This window comes from Penaeus japonicus, unplaced genomic scaffold, assembly GCF_977035675.1.
Source record: "Penaeus japonicus unplaced genomic scaffold, GWHDUDI00000001_assembly GWHDUDI00000005, whole genome shotgun sequence".
In the NCBI taxonomy this organism is placed as follows: domain Eukaryota; kingdom Metazoa; phylum Arthropoda; class Malacostraca; order Decapoda; family Penaeidae; genus Penaeus; species Penaeus japonicus.
This window is the reverse complement of record NW_028234407.1, coordinates 39,441,713-39,461,712: the sequence shown is the minus strand read 5'-3', so window position 1 is coordinate 39,461,712 and position 20,000 is coordinate 39,441,713. Positions and strand designations below refer to the sequence as shown.

Here is a 20,000-nt window from a genome sequence, read left to right as displayed (position 1 = left end):
GCGGCACCATCGTCGGATTGTGTTTAGGGTAATGATATTCGCTCGTTTTTTTTTTTTTTTTTTTTTTTTTTTTTTTTTTTTTTTTAAGAAAGACAAAATTTCAGGACATATTCCGAGTGAGAGTCGCAGAAGCCATAAGCCTCTTCCCTCTCCCCCTCTCTCCTCTCTTCTCATCCCTCTTCCCTCTCTCCTCTCTCCCTTCTCTCCTCTCTCCTCATCCCTCTTCCCTCTCTCCTCTCTCCCTTCTCTTCTCTCTCTCTCCTCTCTCCTCATCCCTCATCCCTCTTCTCTCTCTCCTCTCTCCCTTCTCTCCTCTCTCTCTCCTCTCTCCTCATCCCTCTTCCCTCTCTCCTCTCTCCCTTCTCTCCTCTCTCTCTCCTCTCTCCTCATCCCTCTTCCCTCTCTCCTCTCTCCCTTCTCTCCTCTCTCTCTCCTCTCTCCTCATCCCTCTTCCCTCTTCCCTCTCTCCTCTCTCCCTTCTCTCCTCTCTCTCTCCTCTCTCCTCATCCCTCATCCCTCTTCTCTCTCTCCTCTCTCCCTTCTCTCCTCTCTCTCTCCTCTCCCTCCTCTCCCCTCTCTCCCTCTCTCTCCCCTCTCTCCTCTCCTCTCCTCTCCTCTCCTCTCTCCCCTCTCCCCTCTCCTCTCTCCCTTCTCTCCTCTCTCTCTCCTCTCTCCTCTTCCCTCTCTCCTCTCTCCCTTCTCTCCTCTCTCTCTCCTCTCTCCTCTTCCCTCTCTCCTCTCTCCCTTCTCTCCTCTCTCTCTCCTCTCTCCTCTTCCCTCTCTCCTCTCTCCCTTCTCTCCTCTCTCTCTCCTCTCTCCTCTCCTCTCTCTCCCCTCTCTTCCCTCTCTCCTCTCTCCTCTCTCCCCTCTCCTCCTCCCTCTCCCCTCTCTCCTCTCTCTCTCCTCTCTCCTCATCCCTCTTCCCTCTCTCCTCTCTCCCTTCTCTCCTCTCTCTCTCCTCTCTCCTCATCCCTCTTCCCTCTTCCCTCTCTCCTCTCTCCCTTCTCTCCTCTCTCCTCATCCCTCTTCCCTCTCTCCTCTCTCCCTTCTCTCCTCTCTCTCTCCTCTCTCCTCATCCCTCTTCCTCTCTCTCTCTCCCTCTCTCCCTCTCTCCCCCCTCTCTCTCCTCCTCCCCTCTTCCCTCTCTCCTCTCTCCCTTCTCTCCTCTCTCTCCTCTCTCCTCATCCCTCTTCCCTCTCTCCCTTCTCTCCTCTCTCTCTCTCCTCATCCCTCTTCCCTCTCTCCTCTCTCCCTTCTCTCCTCTCCCTCTCCTCTCTCCTCATCCCTCTTCCCTCTCTCCCCTCTCTCCTCTCTCCTCATCCCTCTTCCCTCTCTCCCCTCTCTCCTCTCTCCTCATCCCTCTTCCCTCTCTCCTCTCTCCCTTCTCTCCTCTCTCCTCATCCCTCTTCCCTCTCTCCTCTCTCCCCTCTCTCCTCTCTCTCTCCTCTCTCCTCTCTCCTCATCCCTCTTCCCTCTCTCCTCTCTCCCTTCTCTCCTCTCTCCTCATCCCTCTTCCCTCTCTCCTCTCTCCCTTCTCTCCTCTCTCCTCATCCCTCTTCCCTCTCTCCTCTCTCTCTCCTCATCCCTCTTCCCTCTCTCCTCTCTCCTCATCCCTCTTCCCTCTCTCCTCTCTCCCTTCTCTCCTCTCTCCTCATCCCTCTTCCCTCTCTCCTCTCTCCCCTCTCTCCTCTCTCTCTCCTCTCTCCCCTCTCTCCTCTCTCCTCATCCCTCTTCCCTCTCTCCTCTCTCCCCTCTCTCCTCTCTCCTCATCCCTCTTCCCTCTCTCCTCCCTCCCCTCTCTCCTCTTTCCTCATCCCTCTTCCCTCTCTCCTCTCTCCCTTCTCTCCTCCCTCTCCCCTCTCTCCTCTCTCTCCTCTCCCTCTTCCCTTTCTTCTCTCTCCCCTCTCTCCTCACTCTCTTCCATTTCCTCTCTCTGCTCTCCTTCCTCTCTCTCCTCCCTTTCCTCTCTCTCCTCTCTCCTCTTCCCTCTTCCCTCTCTCCTCTCTCCCTTCTCTCCTCTCTCTCTCCTCTCTCGTGAGCCGCCAATTAGGTCGAGTGACAAGCCGCCCTTGCTCACCAGCCGCGCACCGAAGACCTTTGGCTTAGGGCCTTTGATCCGAACCCGCTGTGCTGTGTCTGTCGAAGAGATGATTAATGGAAGTGGAGTCGGTTTTTTTAATCTAATATGAGAAAAGACAGCATTATATACATCATACATTCACTATATCATCATTATCATTAATTTCCTAAGCATCATTAAAATTATCATTATTAATGGTATAACGGTTATCATCATTCTCATTGTTGTGGCTTTAATCAACACCGTTATCTCTTTTTCTATATAATTATCGTCATCATTTCACCTACAATAATTATCTAGAAGAGGTTAGTGTATAATATCCATGTGTGAAATAAGTTGAAACTACGGAAATGACTTTGTCATTCATGCATGAGTTTAGACGTTAGCAATAACTATTACAACAATGATGTGGCGTGCAATACCTTCCAAAAATGACCTTATTTGTTTGAGAAATATATGGGGCTCATTCTATGAATACGTATCGTGTGACTATTTTTTAATTAACGGATATGCATTCCTTGTTGGATATGCATTGTTGTTTACAAAGTAAGCTACTAATTTAGAGCGCATTCCCAACGCAATCTTTATTCACTTATAAAATAGCAGGAGATTCCAATGGCCGTGAAGGATACTAGTTCTAAAGTATTAGATGTTTTCATAATAAAGTTAAAGATAGCTGTGAAAGTAAATCAGCTTTAATAAATGCATTAAGTAGTTAATTATAATAGACTGAGACATTGCAAATTTGATGAAACATTTTTTTTATACACCTAATCCCTAAACAGGGTAAAGGTAAACAACTTTTGAAGAAATTTTTGCGACTTTCTGAGACTCAGGGACGTTTCCTCTTGAACCGCTTAAGAAACTAAAGGAGTATATATATTTGAAGAAAAGACAATCTCAGAAGGATCACAGAGGTAATTAGTATGAAGAGTGATACTTAACCGGTAAGGAGAAATAAAGATAGATAATACATAGTCGGTGTAGAATATAACCTTTTCTATTGTTTCTTATTTATTTGCCAAGATTATCTACCATTACTTTGGTTAAATGTTTCCAAGATACTTAGGATGCCTTTCGAGACAGAAGTTGTTTTTTTCCTTATTTACAATGTTATGTTCTTTGGTCTATCTTCAGAAACTCGAGTCTTACTTTGTTCTGTGGTGAAGAGGCTACGAGAGAACATTTGCAACGGGACTGCATAAAGCAATACCTTGGTGTCCACACTTATTATAACAGTTTTGTTTTATTGCTCTCTGGCAAAGGTCAGCAAGCCTGCAGTACATATAAAGTGGCAAGATAGAGCGTGGACTGGTTCCCTATTTGGTAACGGATTTCCAGGGCGTTTTACAAGCTGCATCTCGGCCAAACCTATGTTGCTGATCATTGCCAGAGCATAGTGTGTGGAGATCGTGGCATCACTCAGTCATTATGGCCACGGACTTTGACGAGGAGGAATTTTAGGATTTTGTATTATGCAGATTACCTTTTAATAGTTTTGTTTTAACATAGGGCTGAAGTTAAGCTCTGTCATGATAGAATGCATATAGTGGAGGTATCTTGACCTTTGCCAGCGTGCTGGAGACATGCAGTCATCTCTGATGTCACTGCAGATGTATCAGAAACTTTTACTCAACTTCGTTTAATTAAATCATCCAGGGATTTCATTTTGACAGCAATGGTCATTGTTATCATGTCATTAAGCTGACAGTCCCACACATGTCAGTGCTGATGCTATGTAAATATACTGTACCTTTTAGACTGAAGCTACCAAATGTATGAGCAAACCAAAATTCAGTAAGTCAAGATATCATCATAGAATTACAATAGCTCCATTCCATATTCACACAATTCAGCAGACTGAAATCTTAAAGTAAAAACAACCAGATGAACTTTGATAATGCAAAGTAGACCTATATATGTATGTCTTTTTCAGTGTTGTTACTTTTGTTTTTTACTGTTGTTGTGGTTATCATCATCATCATGTCTATTATTATTATTATTATTATTATAATCATTACTATTATTATTATATTGTTATTAGTTATCATTATCATTATCATTATTTTGTTCTTTTGGATGTGTCTTCAAAAAGGTTTTTGTTTTCTATGAAATTTTGCTAAGGCTTGAAAAATGTCAGTAAAATTGCTTTTTCCCTGTAAAGTTAGTTTCAGTGCATAGCTAGGGAAGAAGATGTGCAATTGGAATCATTGTAAGTCTGTGCCCTTTCCATAATCAAACAAGCTTTAATCTCCTTTCTACTTTGTTAGAAAAAAACAGGTATCAAATTTTTTCATTCAGTGACTCATTATTCATCATCCAATTTTTCTTCCAGGTAAGCAGTCGAAAGAATGAGTCTCTATGCGCGAGAACGGCAGCGAGAATTGAACACGCTTTCCTGCTTGGCCATGGCATTAAAGGGCTGGAAGACAGTTGTTGAACTTCATAATGATTCATTTGCATGTGGAAAAATAGTTGATGTGGATGTGTAAGTTGGATCTGTGATTGTAATTATTGTTATCTATATGATTATTATTTTTATTATGTGTTTGTCTGTTCATTCATTTAGTTATTCATACAGTTTGTTTATTAAAATCTGTTGTATTTATTGAGAGAAATATGTAAATATGTGTATTTAGACTGATGGATAGATTGATTAGTTTTTTTTTTTTTTTCTTTTCTTTTCTTTTCTTTTCTTTTTTTTTCTTTTTTTTCTTTTTTTTCAAGTTAAGTAACTATAGAATTCATTGAATCCTTTTTAGGATGAAACTCTAAAATCCTTCTTTTACAGCAAAATGGATATTGAGATGTCTGAGGTGAGGTACACGGACGGAAATGGAAACACCTTGAAGCTGGACAATTTTCACGTTTCGGGACGGAGAATCAGATACATACACATTCCAGATCAGGTGAGGTCTTTTAGACGTAGAATGGATTTCATTTGTTTTTTATAATTTATGAACTGGTATATATTTCACTTATTTTGATGATCTTCTCCAAGATATTTGTTTGCATGTAGTACTGTTTTTGTTTGTTTATTTTTGTTTTCTGTTTATTCCATATCATCAATACTCCATCCTTATGAACCAATTGAAGAAATGAGAAAAAAAAAGGCAGGAATAAAGAGATAAGATTTCAATAGCTTCTCATAGTTGAATCCCATAATATGCAAAAATCCAGCCATTTTGAATTAAACATGCACATGCACATACAACATAACAATTCATTTAACTGTCATACCTGTATCAAAAATATCCTTGGCCCCTTTACAAAAGAATCCGTTCAAGTATGAATACCCAAATCCGCTCCCCAGATCGACATAATGAAGGCGATCGAGAAGAAGGTCTTGCCAACCCAAACCCATAAGAAAGTCACCAAGAAAGCCCACATTGCTCTCAAGAGGACGCAGCAGACCCTCAAAAGATACCGACGGGAACAGGAAGCTCAGTCCCAAGCCCAAGCCGGGGGAAGTAAGGACGGGACGTAAAGCTCAAGTCCCTCTCCTAGAAGAAACTTCTTCTTCTTCTTCTTCTTCTTCTTCTTCTTCTTCTTCTTCTTCTTCTTCTTCTTCTTCTTCTTCTTCTTCTTCTTCTTCTTCTTCTTCTTCTTCTTCTTCTTCTTCTTCTTCTTCTTTTCTGCTTTTTTTCTTTTCTTTTTTCTTTCTTTCTCGGGTTACTGTTAATGCCTTTTAAGTCTTCTGTACCTTTCATCTGTTGAACTCTTCTTAATTGTGGTATTTTCGTTAGCTTCTCTCCTGTGTCCCTGAATTGTATTTATAATTTCAGTAATGACTATGAGTGTAGTGGATAGTTGCAAGTAAAGATAACATGAGGAGAGAATCAACAACACTTGAAAAAAAGCATTGCTTATGTTCTTTGATACAAATATGTGATAATATTCATAGGGTATTTTTCTTTTTTATATTTCTTTCTTTTCTCTGGTAGTGTGTTAACCATAATGTTCATTAGTTTTAAGATATAATTTGAATAATGACATTCTGTTCTTTTCTTTTATTTATTTTTTACTGCCCTTAACAAAAAAACTAAAAAATCCAGATTAAAGTAGGTCTGTGATAACTGAATTGATTTCAGGATATACTGTTTTTGTAGTTTTATTTTATTTATTTTTTTTTTTTTTTTTGTATGTATGTATGTATGTATTAGAGTGCAGCGGTATGAAAAGACTGTCCATCTATACTGTAATTTGTGAGACAAAATTAAAGAAAACTTCACTCACGTTCATTGACCACATTGCTCCCTCTTTCCTATTCTTTATTCATAACCAAAATTTTACTTCTTTTAAATACACTTTTTCTAGATATTTGTGTGAAGATCAAATAAGTCTTTCTTATTCCTAGTTTTTCCAATATATGTTACTTGCTTTATACTCGCATGAAATATCAATACTAGTAAACTTGATCTTACTATCCATTTTTGTTTTCTATTCAACTCATGGACCAGCTCATCCAGAAAAGCAGTTTCTACACATTTCCTTTATAATTTTGGTGGTTTTATTTCACTATACAGCTGCGACATCTTTTGAATAGTTTGAAATCTATTGAACTTAAAAGGAACTGTGATACATTTATGGAATTGTAGTACAGATACATACAACAAATGGTATATGAATTTGTGATCATTTTCTTCTGTATAATATGTTGAATGTGGGCAGGTTATTAAACCATCTTGTGTGAGGAATAGGGGGAATCTTCTTAGGCATATATTGCTTGCAGCCGATGTTAAATGATAAACTTTGTTGTCTTTCTGTTATTATTGTACTTCCTGAAAGCAAAAACTTCTCTTTTTTTCTATTTTTCAAGTAAAAAAAAAAAAAAAAAAAAAGGTAACCATCTCTGCAGGATCAAGGATTTATTTCATCATACTATAAGAATTACTTGAATACAGTTTTATAATGCATAGCTTTTCAAAAGGTATAGTAAGCTATAGGTTCATAGGAATTTTATTTTTATCAAATTATGTAAACATAGTAACAATATAAGTTCATCATTTGGCACCTGACAAATAAAAAATATATTCTTTCAATTACAAAAACAAATGAGCAATGTTATCAGTTTAGTAAGATGAAAGGATTGTGCAATACATATTGATAAATTCAATAGTTTTCTGACAATTTTTGCAAGAAGAAAAAATGTAAATACAGGATATGACATTCTTGACTTTATTTTGTCAGTATCACAGAAAATGTGAGGATATTTTATCTCATAACAAAATATTAAACTAAAAGTTGAAATTTGGTCTATATAAATTCTTAGGTAATGGTATATATTTCTAGACAAAACACTAGCCATCAACCCTTTGAATAGTTTACGGGCGTGAACATGATATATCTTACCACAAAGCTCTTATCATCCTTTATCAACTAAGATAAGAACTGTAAACCCTTGCTGGTTGTGAACTGTAAAATATTCTATGAATATTCCTAAATTAACAGTTCTCATGCATATACGTTTTTCTCAAAAACCCTTTTGAACTAATGGGACTGCAGCAGCTATGTATATTAACAGCCTGTTCAATATAAACATTCTGAACCAATTATAGAAGAAAAATATTAATGTGCAATTTAACAGGAAAATGCAAGCATAATACAAAGTTTGTTAGTCCACACAGCATCTCTACTCTAACTTACACAATTTTCCACTAGGCTGAAAAATGGGAATACAATTGTGTGCAACTGACATCTCAACTAATGAACATCATAGATACAGATATAGATATAATTTTATTCTCCTCAAAAGTCTAAAGGCAAAAGCTACTATAAACAACTGGAATTAATAGTCTTACAGACCTTTCAGAATGATAAAATATGAATAATCTAAAAAAAAAAAAAAAAAAAAATTAAAGGTAATTATGTATAGGTTCACACAAATAAACAAATATGTGGCAGAGAGTGGGTAATGAGAACCTAAGGCATATGACAAGAGTATTAACAACTAAGGTGATCATGCATAGACAGACAACTTCATAGGCCGTATCTTCCATCTAACGATCATTTTATACCTTGATCTTCCATCTTTTACCCGATTTTGATCAAGCAAGACCTTAACCCCTCCATGACAGGCTAGAGGGTACAATGCAACCCTCACAAGCATGTATATGTTTGTTGAATTTAATAGACAGTAATGGTAAAGAGAGTAAAAATATTAGCTGAGTTGGGGTTACAGAAGATCATGACTGACCATAAAAGGCCTTAGACTGCCAAATAGCATTATACTCAATGCAGTATACAGACACTAAATCTGTCCGCAGGTCCACAGAGTGAGGATGGCAGAAAGCAAACCAATCCTGTTACAGTACAACTTTGACATCATAAAAATATAAGCAGAGCCTTGTGAGGACACAGTAAGAGTATAACAAGAAGCACATTATAAAACCAAAGGTCCTAAACTGGTATCATTTGTACTAACCCAACCCTTTTTACCGCACTCCACCACGTCTTATGTTCCCTTCCCTGTTCCACCTATTTCACTCCCCACAAATAGGTTCACATTTTCCATTTAAATTCTGGAAATAAATGAGAAAGATACTATTCACAGTAAATCTTTTATGTCTATTATAGCCACAGAAACCTGCATAACAAATAATTTAATGTAACCATTGCTCTACATCTATATAAAAAAAAAAAAAAAATTCTAGCCCACTTTTACCTTAACTTGTCATGAAAATACATTTTGTTACCTGCACAAAATGAATTCTATAATTCTTTGCATTTGCCAATCTCTATTCATCACAAATATAAAAGAACATATGTGCAGTCATATAAGAAGAAACTACTTAAAAAAATTCAGTAATATGGTTACTGACCATATATATCAACATTTTCTTAGAGCAGACAGTATCTGGTTAAAGAACAATTACTTCTAATGAACAAGACTGAATTTACAAAATACCTAGACAAATTATAACACATAAAATATACATATGAAGAAAAGTTGCACAGCTTATTGCTGAACTGAAACTAGTTCTTACAACAAGCAAATAATCATATTTATAACAAAGAATTCATAGCCATTGTTTGAAGAGCAAAGCTAGGGGATAGTGTAATTCCCCTTCCTGCATTCAAGCTTCTCAGATGATAAACTAGGCAGAGTCAACTTAGTTAAGGTAGCTTATTAGCTTCGTTGACAGATTCTATTTTTCTTAGATGATAATTATATATATATATAAAAAATGTACATGACAATAACAGGCATACCGACAGGTTTACCAACAGCTGTAATAATGGTTTGAGAAACATTACATGCAAGCTCATAATCTAAAATTAACTAATTTTATGAAATACATTAGTCACCTTCATAAAAGCAATGCACATAAAAAACAGTAATACACTTCCAAAATCTTCCTGTTTTAACCCCTTGACCTGTTGCCAATGGGGTGGTTTGGCTTCAAATGGTCTAAATGTCGGGATGTGTCAAACACGTAAGCCTAATCTAATGCCTCAAGCTATTCACCAGCTCTGGCCGCAGCTAAGCGCGTACACGCCCGATCACCCAGTGCACCGGCCAGAAGGATAGCCATGACAAAAAAATCACATCCCCAGCAGCTGGTCCTGCCACCACTCGACGTGATATCTTGTCACCTGGCGTTAACAGGTTAACAGCAGATGATATGATATCAAGTCATAGCCAGGCTGGTCTTCCTGCCAGGGACACAATATATCACATCATCACTTTTTGTATGGCCAGCAACCCCGGTGTCAGGCACATAGCAGTTGGTAGCCACTTCAACAAATGCATAGCCCATGTTAGGCCTGCGCATTTCGAAATACCCCAGCATAATGTCCAGCTGGAGCTAAAACCACCTCATCGATAACAGGGTATAAAAAACAATATGTTATCTATATTGTAGAGAGAAAACGATGCCATAATTGAAAAAGTTACTGTAGAAATATATCAGCTTTATAACTTGTTTATAAAGAATAAAACATGTTAATTTTCCATATAAATTTTTAGCTTTACAGATTACTCCATATGAAACCAATCAATTAAAATAAACAAAAGCGGATCTTTTTATACATATCTATATCTTAAAATCCAATGCCTTTGAAACATTGAGAATTTTCTATATCTAAAATTTGTCAAAGAGCTCCACGCAATAGAATTTGTGCACTCCAAAAGTGCTGGAGTTTGGACATTAAAGCATGAATTTTCTACAAACTAGAAGAATGATTTCTTCCCAACAGCAGACGGCAGTTTTGGTAATGATTCAGGCTGAGTAGGTTGTTCGGCAGACTTCATACCCAATTCTGTGATTAAGGGAGTAATTGCAACTCCAGGGTTGTCATTGTACTCTGTGGCTTCTGGGTGAACCACTGTTGGGATGAGCGCCGCAGCTGCTGCACCTCCAGCATTATAGTAGCCGTTTGCATACCCTAGATTCTGCGTAGTGGTGGCTATCATGCTTGATTCAGAACTGCCATAATCACTCTCCGAGGATATGGAACTGATGGTAGTGTTGCCTGAGGGTCTGGCATTCAGATTGAGGCCCAAAACCTGCGGTAAGAGTGGAGACACTGGACAGGCCCCTCCAACTGCACCCCCAGGCATCTTCGATATGGTTTCACTATAACTCGGTGGATCCTGTCCCCCACTACCATCTTTGGGTGGACTCACATTTATATGAGGCATGTGCAGAGGCAGGCCATGCTGCGGTGCATACAGGTTGCCCCCAACAACAGGTTTCCAGACTGGTGGTCCAGCATGGGGATACTGATTCCTGTAAGGGACACCTCCGTTGACTAACATTGGAGCATTGCTAAAAACAGCAGGATGTTGTGGATAGTGCGGCATGACTGAGCTTCCTGGCACAACAGAAGGGACTGGCGAGTGCGGCGGCAAGAAGGACGGGGAAGGGGGAGACGGGTAATTCGGTATGGTTGAAGCCGCGAGGGAGGGTTGCGTTGATGGCGACACAGATGGAGATTGCATTGACCCAGCTGTGTCATGGAAGATCTGCAGCATGTATGGCGTTGTAGCTCCAGAACTCGTTTCACCTAGTGATATTTCTGAAATGGTATAAAGTAAAACATGAAGACATACAATAAAAACTTATCATATAAAGGAGATAATATGAAATCATCTACACATTTGTTTCAGACTTATTATCTTTACCAACTACTGGAGAAATTCATGTTCTTTTATTTTTTTTTCTCTTTTCTATCTATTCTTTTCATTCTCAAAATCATTGCAAGCATCTTCATCTCCTTAACATCCTTAATCCATTAGTAGCGGATGGCATGATTTGCTGCAAAAGCAGAGACGGTCGTAGATGCGGATGGCACCGTGCCAGACAATGTAAACCTGCCATCCTACTGCATACAAATTTTTTTAACTGCAACCAATGGGTTAGTTAACAGGCATTTTCTAACCTATAACTGATTTACAGACACTAAATTTAGGAATCTTGAAATTAGTATATCAAACAACAAAAACACCCTTTTTCATGTCAAAAATATCCATCAGGTGGCTTGTAGATATTTCTGAAATTATATACATTGAAGAAAAAATTGCTGTGGGTGTACTAGTTTTACTCATGTGTGACTCTCATAAACTTTAAACCCAAAATTTAGGTAAAACATCAAATTAAAGCTGCATATAAATAAAGTGGTTAAAAAAAAAACTATCAAAACTTAATAAAAATATAATTGAATCTTACTTCTTGCTTGAGCATTCCTGTCCAGCACTTGACCAAAGCTTTCCAATTCCTTGAAGACAGTTGTCATGTCTGGCCGCTTGGTTGAAATTAACTTTACACAGTCCTAAAAATACAAAAGAAAAAAGATCATTGCTCCATAATTTTGCCATTATTAATGACTAGGTTTTCTTTAAGCAAAGTCTAAGAAATAAATAGACGCTAAATGTCATAAGAATAATATAAACATTACTCAATAAATCAAAAGAAGAATTAAAAGGAAAATACAATCTTATTTGTGATAGATAGCATCAAACTAATTCATTTTCAAATAATTTTTCAGAAAAATAACAGCTATCATTAAGAATTACCCAAAGAGATTTTCCAAAGCTTTTCCTGTACCAGTACTTACTCTTCCAAGCTTGAAGAGCATCTTAAAGACCTCTCCGTCTAGCTCTGGTCCTGCATTTCTGTCCCGTAGAGTTTCCTCATTGGCAGTATCATCCACAAGTTCTTTCTGTTTCCACAAAGACAAAAAACATTTAAAATTCCCTTTCAGTACCTTAACCCTTTCATGCGATGAGCTATGTTCATGGTTTCACAAATAGGTGATGGGCTATGTGCTGTGATGAAGTGACAAAGTGTGACTGTAATTCCCATATGGGTATATGTCGTCACATCCAATATAGTGCAGAATCATTTTTAACATTTTCTTTCTGAACACACAGCTCCTTTCAGCCACTATACTAGCTAGCAGTGGTGGTTGGATCTCTGATAGCCCACTTGTGGCCTGGTGTTGACTATTTTCCAGTGATTGGGAGACACCATGCTCCAAGGGAGAGCACATATGGGAAAAAAACAAAAATTGTTCCCATTTTTCATGTGCAGTATGTCAGTCTGCTATGCCTACAGCCTTGAGTTAGCTAATTAGCTGGGATACAACACAGCTCTAATGAGAGAGCACTTGGGGGTGGCCTAAACATACAAACTCAAAAGAGCGGTTGATTATCTAAAAAACAGACAAAACTATAATAATGAAAAGAAGGATTATGAAAGAAAATTTCGATAAATATACAAATAGATAAATAATGAGTTCCTTAATCTCTATCTTGAACCTAGAGATAAATCCTTCAACATTCCTTCACACAAACAAAAAAATAAAAGCAAAAATAAATCAGAAATACAACTCATCACTCACCAAAAATTTTCCTCTCTCCCTCTTCTCGTCGTAGGCCCTCAACCCCGTGCACAATTCAAAGAGGACAATGCCATAACTATATGTGTCCACTTTGACGGAAAGTTTCTTCGACCTCAGGTAATCTGCTGGCAGGTAAGGCTTCGTTCCATGAACTCGTGACACCTGGTAGATATAATATCTCTCATGGGGCCAAAATTTTGCATGATATCTTTTGGGTTATATCTTTGCAACGAAAAAGATATGACCCAAAAGAGAATTATTATAAAACATTTAAAACATATCAAATATCATGTATCTCTCTCACACACACACACACACACACACACACACACACACACACACACACACACACACACACACACACACACACACACACACACACACACACACACACACACACACACACACACACACACACACACACACACACACACACACACACACACACACACACACACACACACACACACACACACACACACACACACACACACACACACACACACACACACACACACACACACACACACACATCAATCTAGCATTAGTAAAATTTCTCCAAATCCAAACAAATGTCTCAAAGCTGAAAAAAGGACACACAATTAATACCAAAAAACTCACCTTCATACTGGTGACTTGGCTCTTCCCTTCCCTCGCCAGTCCAAAGTCTCCTAATTTCGCTTCGTAGTTTTGGTCTAACAAGATGTTTGCACTAAAAAGAATGAAGCAAATGCATTTTATATAAAATTACAAAACCAAATAGGAAGACATAATGTATGACACAGACATACAAAAAACATACATACTGTAATTTTTGCTACTTATAAAAGAAGACGAAGAATAAGTTCTCTCAATTTCTTAACAACAACAAAAGATCACCTTAAAAAATCACCTCTTAACATCTCCATGGATCAATGGTTTATCCTTAACTGTGTGAAGATACTGAAGCCCTCTGGCAGTCCCCCAGGCTATTCTGTATCGCTGCCACCATGTGAGCACTTTTGTGGGGCTTCCGCCAATCCTCTGCTCAAAGAAAGGCCCATTAAATCAAAGGAGTATAAGGAGTATTCTTCACAATAATGAGTGAAATGAATGAGTAGTGAGATGTAAGGCTACAAAATAATTCAAACTTTTAGGAGCACTAGATTGTAGCACAAGCTTACCTTATGCTTAAAAGAAAATAAAAAATCTTCATAGGAAACTTGTGATTATCCCCAAACTTACCCTACACTGCAGTCTATCTTCTACAGATCCATTTGGCATATACTGATATACCAAGCACAGAGGCTGATCTGGGTCTGCTGAGTACCCATAAACCTGAAAAATACAAAAGGGGACACTACAGATCATGACGAACCTTAACCTTCGCCAACAGCAGAATTCTTGGGAGCAAGAATCATGCATAAAAAAAATATATATAACAACAGTAATAAACAAACAGGCAATTAAACAACAAAAGTTACCTGTAAGATGTTGTCATGACGATAGGACTGCAGACGTTTCAGTTCATCAAAACTTTGTGTAACATGGAGCTGCTTGCTATCTAGTGGGGTATTACCATGCTGCAAACATTAAAAGTGCAAACATTAGATATGCAATATTGAATAACAGATAAACCATACAAAGTTATAACATTACATTCTTTATGCCCTCTTTCCCTTTCCTATTTTTAAAAGTTTCTGATATGCCAAAATATATATCTTGTAAAACAGTAACACAAAACTAAAACAATTATCAAAATAAAAATAAATATATAAAAAACACATCTATCCTTATCTATTTTTCTTTACATCTATAAAGATCCTCTAAACCCTATTCCAATGTCGCAAAATGGTCACTGCTACAAGCCCGAATACTCACTGGATCGATCCTCTTAATGGCCACCTGGGTGTTCTTCCAATTCCCCCGGAAGACTGTTCCAAAGCCGCCTCGACCCAGGAGGTTATCTGTGTTCCAGACAGCTGTGGCTTCTTCCAGTTCTTTGTAGGGGATTACAGGTACATTGCACTCATTTGCAGTCTCAGAAGTACCTGGAAATTGGCAGAACAAAATTCATTTACAAAAATGAGTTTTTATTTTGTGTAATTTCTCCAAGTTCAAAGTAAATAATAATTTTAGAGAATGAAAGCGTACCTTTTTACATACAGCTCAATTAACTGTATAACCTGTATAAACTGTATAAATTCATAAGACAGTTTAGAGCAAATATTTTCTGTTTCCTATTGTCTATCTTACTGAAGTATCCAGTCTATTAACCCATTGAGCATCATGACATACATGACATCACTGATTAGGCCTAAGAGAAGACATGATGCGACATCTGAATCTGCTCATAGTTGAAGTACACATACAGTCATGAAGTATTATACTGTAACAGCACTAGCTCCAGAGCTACAGGGTTCCGAAGTCAGCCAAAACCTGCATTTTTAATGGATTTATGGAAAAATATTGTTTAGACTAGTCTGCACTACCCAGAGGACAGCCAAAACACTTTGCCCATCCCTCTAACTTCTTTTAGCCAGTGCCACCTGTCCTGACTGCCAGTTAGGTCTTTTGGCGTCCCAAGACTCTTAAACTGAACTGAGTATCACTAAACATTCATGCTATACCCTATGTATGCTTTACTCTGGTGCCTATAAATATTTCCCTTCCCCTTTTTCTCCACTGCTCTTATCCCAACAGCAGGTTTAACCCATTCACGCCGGGGCCATTCCGGCTTTGCACGGTCGCTATACCGAGGTTTTCGAACGCATCATCCGAACGCTTCGAGATTCTCGGGCGCACGGGCCGCGAGCCTGGGCTGCCCACTCGCTCACCCCGAGCGCCAGCCTTGGCCAGATATCTCATCGGCGGCATCGGACGCGAAAACCACGAAACGTGTCAGCACGTCATCCGGCGTGAGTGGGTTAAGCATCTGTTATCACAAGCATCCTACTCAATCAAGCCAGGAGCAAAGACGCTTGGAGGGACATCGACAGTGGGGGGATCTTTTTTTCTTCTTGGTCTGGTGTGCTGCCTAATGGATCATGCATGATGCTCAATTCAGAGACTACCTAGTCAGGTGATAACCATTTTAACCCATTCACGACGGGGGCATTCCAGCCTTGAATGTCACAATGCCGGGGCTTTCGAGCGCTTAGGCCTAAATCAATTAAATGGCTGGCACAATATTGTGCCAGCTTTTGAATGAGCGGTACAGTAGTGTACCACCCTTCCAGAGAGGGTTAAACAGATGTATATATGAAATCCTACAAATGTCAAACTTAATCACCACAGCATTTTCAAATACTTAATTAATAATCTATTGGCTATCACTTCTTTCCCCAGACAGTAAAAAGCAAATAACAGATTGGAAGAATATACCATAGTACATACTTCTTCCCTCTATGTCATGTTCCCCCTTGCAAACTCCTTCACTTGCATGGGGTAGGATAGCATTTTCCTTGCCAAGTCTCTTGTGAGGTAGAAAGAAAGAGGCCATTAGCACAAGCACATGCTCATCCAAACCTCGCATGGAGACCCTAGTGAACACCAGTCATGTACGTTCTTACCATAAAGCCAACTCAAGTCAAAATAGTGGCATTTCACTGAACAGCATGGCAGCAACCAATCAAACAATCAAAATACTCATAAACATGACACAGCACCCCCATCAAAGACTCACTAGATATTCTTCGTAGGCGTCCATTCCCACTCGACTCTGCAGCATGAGCATGCGGTAATGGGCTTGGCGGGGAGGGTAATGAGCTAGCTGGCCCAGGAGATGATGCAAGGCCCAAGGATTCCTCTTTCCTTCGAGGATGATGCGTTACTGTGCCATTATTGCTGTCTGTTCTCATCTGATCCCTCCCTTCCATCCCCAGTTTCCTTGCAACCTGCAGAAAAAAGAATTGAAATACCAATTAAGAACAATTTTCATTCAATATTTGCATTTACTACTGTCTCTCTGTATTTGTTATATACCATTCTGCAAATTTTCCACTTTTGACCCTCAAGACTCATATTCACAAAATCCTCTGAACTCATTCGCACCAGGCTGATTGTTTGCTTAATGCTGCTCTTGCCGTGAGGATAACAAGCGCATGCAGCATCCACGTGCTAGATCTCTCCTAGCGCAATATTACACTATGCTTCTCAGAGCGCTCTACACCTGCCTGATTTTACGAGATGTTGGGAGGCTTTTCTTTTTTGTTTGTATGTTTGGCCTGGGCTAAGCATGTTGTGTTTTTTATCCTTTTTTAGACTTATGGTATGACATATATGTCTACATATGATATATTAGCAAAGTGATACTAATCAGCCTTTGATATGATGCATTAATTACACTCATTAACACACTTACTTACCCTGTCGGCATATTCCTGGTCAAAGTCGTACTTGGGCAAAGACTTCTGATTATTGTCATCGCAGGATACTTCTCCCCAAATACTGAAAGAAAAGAATATTTTCTTCTTAGCCACCCTTTCAAACAGAGATGAATGAATATATAGACCACTAAATTTTAAAGGACAGATAAATTATAACAAAAATGAATAAAAGGTTACCTAGCTTTTAAAATAATTCTGCTAAAATATATCTATATTCCTAAAACAGGATGAAAAATTGAGCTATTGAAGGAATCAAAACTAAAGGTTTTGATACTATGTGAACCAATCACATTTTTCTCCTTTAATCATTTCTCATATAACTTGAGATCTGAATATGCAGGTTATCAGATATTAGTACAAAATAAGAGTAGCACATAATTACTATGATGTACCTGACATTGAAAGCCATGTAAAAATTATCATAATAATTAACAAACTTCAAATTCATAAAAGTCTAAGGGTTAACACAAACTCAATCCTAAATTAGAGGCAAAGTCTGGTTACATTATGTCATCAAATGACAACCTGTTTTAGTTACATCACACACAACATTACTTTATGGCACTTTACAGTGTATATCTAAAAAATTCATGCACAAAATCACATTCATTTGCCTGAAAATATAGGGTGGGGACTCTACATTTCGTTTCACACAAATATTCTGTGTTTGAGCCAAATAATATGACTTCTACACTAATCTTTATTTTCATTCAATTAAAATTAAATTGGAATAACTTTCTCCACAGTATTATATTCACCACTTGTTTCATCATTCTAAAATAATTTTCACTTCTAAATCCTTAGACACTAGGATTAAATGACTTTTACATGGAACTACAAATATTACTAAGTAAAACATGGTACATACATCAGGACTACAGGATTGATTTTCCATTAAATTACATGCTTTGAATATTTAATAAAGGAAAATTTATTACCAACTCAACGAGTAATTAACAAAGTAAAATTTCTGTCACCTTTCAGACGACTCCATGAAAATGTTCCACTGCGGCAGAGTAAAAAATACCATAAATATTGTGAAATGAAAACTACATATGTTGCAACTTATATTTTCTTATTAAGCACAATGGAGTGTTACATTTGTTTGTGGTACTGGACTAAATAAACTGCACTTTATATCTAGAGGGAATATGTGTTGACCAGAGACTTTCAATCAAAATATTCTGAATTCCTTCATCAATAACGAATAAGCTTCAAGCTTACAAAGCACAGCTCATCTTACCCTAGGGCTTCATCATTGTTGATTTTCTTCTCCATGTGCAACATAGGCTGCTGGTGCATGGGTGCCATGGGTTGCATACTGCCTAGCACAGGAGCACTCGGCTTGGGGTTGAGTAATGTCTCGGGGACTTTGGGTGACGCAGGCTGGTGACTGATTCGCGAGTTCCCATGGTCAAAGTTTTCTAGGTTGTATTTGTGTGAGAGCGAGCCACTTAGAGCGCAGGCACCGGCAGCAGACATGCTCGATTCTTGCTGAAGGAAATCATGCTAAGGTAAATCAACATCACTGAATACTAACTGAGTATCCAGAATGTACATCCTCTTCGGCAATGTAATGAACAGCAAATAATTATAAACCATCTATTTGTACTAAAAATAAAATATAAAAAAACAAAAAACATATATACCCGCACTGGTTGCATCTGCGGTGCCTGATGGCCAGGATTTGCCATTGCTTGCTTGCGCACGCTAGGGCCATGTGCAGCTGCAGAGGAGGTAGAGGAAACGTGAGAGGGACTGTACATAATCCCACTCGTGGAGTGTCGGCTGCTCTCTACGGGATCGGAGCGCCGTGACACCACGCTGACAGCTGATCTGTCTTCCACGAACATGGCCGTCAGCCGGGTCTCGGCATCATCCAGGAGGACGTGATACTTGGCTGGGACTGAAAAGAATGAAGGGAGGGGGTGGAGGGATATACACTGGAGATATAATTAGTGAAAATCTACTCTAGCATTATGCTTGTGACAAGTAAAATTCACTTCCTCAAATGAGAACTATATGTTGAGTATTTCAAAATATTAGGTATATACAGCATTGAAGTGCACAAAGTTTGGGCCAAAATGGGTAATCTGAATCAATATCATCCAAAACAATTGCAATAATAATAATAATAATAATAATAATAATAATAATAACAAAATAATCATTATCATAAAAAAAAATAATAATAATAATAAAATAATCATTATCATAATAATAATAATAATAATAATAATAATAATAATAATAATAATAATAATAAAATAATAATTATCATAATAATAAGAATAATAACAATAATAATAATAAAATAATCATTATCATAATAATAATAATAATAATAATAATAATAATAATGATAATAATAATATTAAAATAATAATTATCATAATAATAATAATAATAATAATAATAATAAAATAATCATTATCATAATAATAATTATAATAATAATAATAACAATAATAAAATAATCATTATCATAATAATAATAATAATAATAATGATAAAATAATCATTATAATAATAATAATAATAATAATAATAATAATAATAATAATAATAAAATAATAATTATCATAATAATAATAATAAAATAATCATTATCATAATAATAATAATAATAATAATAATAATAATAACAATATTAACAATACTAACAAGATTAACAATATTAACAATAATAATAATAATAATAATAATAA

The 20,000-nt window shown here is 37.6% G+C and overlaps 2 protein-coding genes across 6 annotated transcripts in view; one reads left to right on the top strand and one right to left on the bottom strand.

The window, feature by feature from the left end:
- Window positions 1–6,921, top strand: part of Lsm10 (U7 small nuclear RNA associated Lsm10) — an 8,925-nt gene extending 2,004 nt beyond the window's left edge. The window contains exons 1-4 of one of the 3 annotated variants that reach the window (XM_043013037.2): window positions 2,845–2,997; window positions 4,416–4,568; window positions 4,872–4,989; window positions 5,394–6,921. In XM_043013037.2, the coding sequence (XP_042868971.1) occupies window positions 4,432–4,568; window positions 4,872–4,989; window positions 5,394–5,567 (429 nt within the window). In that variant the 5' untranslated portion in view covers window positions 2,845–2,997; window positions 4,416–4,431 and the 3' untranslated portion in view covers window positions 5,568–6,921. Of the gene's footprint in view, window positions 1–2,844; window positions 3,028–4,415; window positions 4,569–4,871; window positions 4,990–5,393 lie in introns of those variants that run through there. The other 2 variants (XM_043013038.2, XM_043013039.2) reach the window with 2 other exon arrangements.
- A 102-nt stretch (window positions 6,922–7,023) lies between these two features.
- LOC122251259 (uncharacterized) overlaps window positions 7,024–20,000 on the bottom strand; it is a 16,944-nt gene continuing 3,967 nt past the window's right edge. For all 3 annotated transcript variants that reach the window (XM_043013028.2, XM_086537431.1, XM_043013029.2), the window contains 13 exons: window positions 18,942–19,198; window positions 18,536–18,786; window positions 17,272–17,353; window positions 16,590–16,800; window positions 14,786–14,955; window positions 14,389–14,487; window positions 14,150–14,242; window positions 13,818–13,948; window positions 13,547–13,637; window positions 12,926–13,087; window positions 12,140–12,244; window positions 11,752–11,854; window positions 7,024–11,101 (listed from right to left, as the gene is read on the bottom strand). In XM_043013028.2, coding sequence (XP_042868962.2) covers window positions 10,254–11,101; window positions 11,752–11,854; window positions 12,140–12,244; window positions 12,926–13,087; window positions 13,547–13,637; window positions 13,818–13,948; window positions 14,150–14,242; window positions 14,389–14,487; window positions 14,786–14,955; window positions 16,590–16,800; window positions 17,272–17,353; window positions 18,536–18,786; window positions 18,942–19,198 — 2,603 coding nt within the window. In that variant the 3' untranslated portion in view covers window positions 7,024–10,253. The remainder of the gene's footprint in view (window positions 11,102–11,751; window positions 11,855–12,139; window positions 12,245–12,925; window positions 13,088–13,546; window positions 13,638–13,817; window positions 13,949–14,149; window positions 14,243–14,388; window positions 14,488–14,785; window positions 14,956–16,589; window positions 16,801–17,271; window positions 17,354–18,535; window positions 18,787–18,941; window positions 19,199–20,000) is intronic.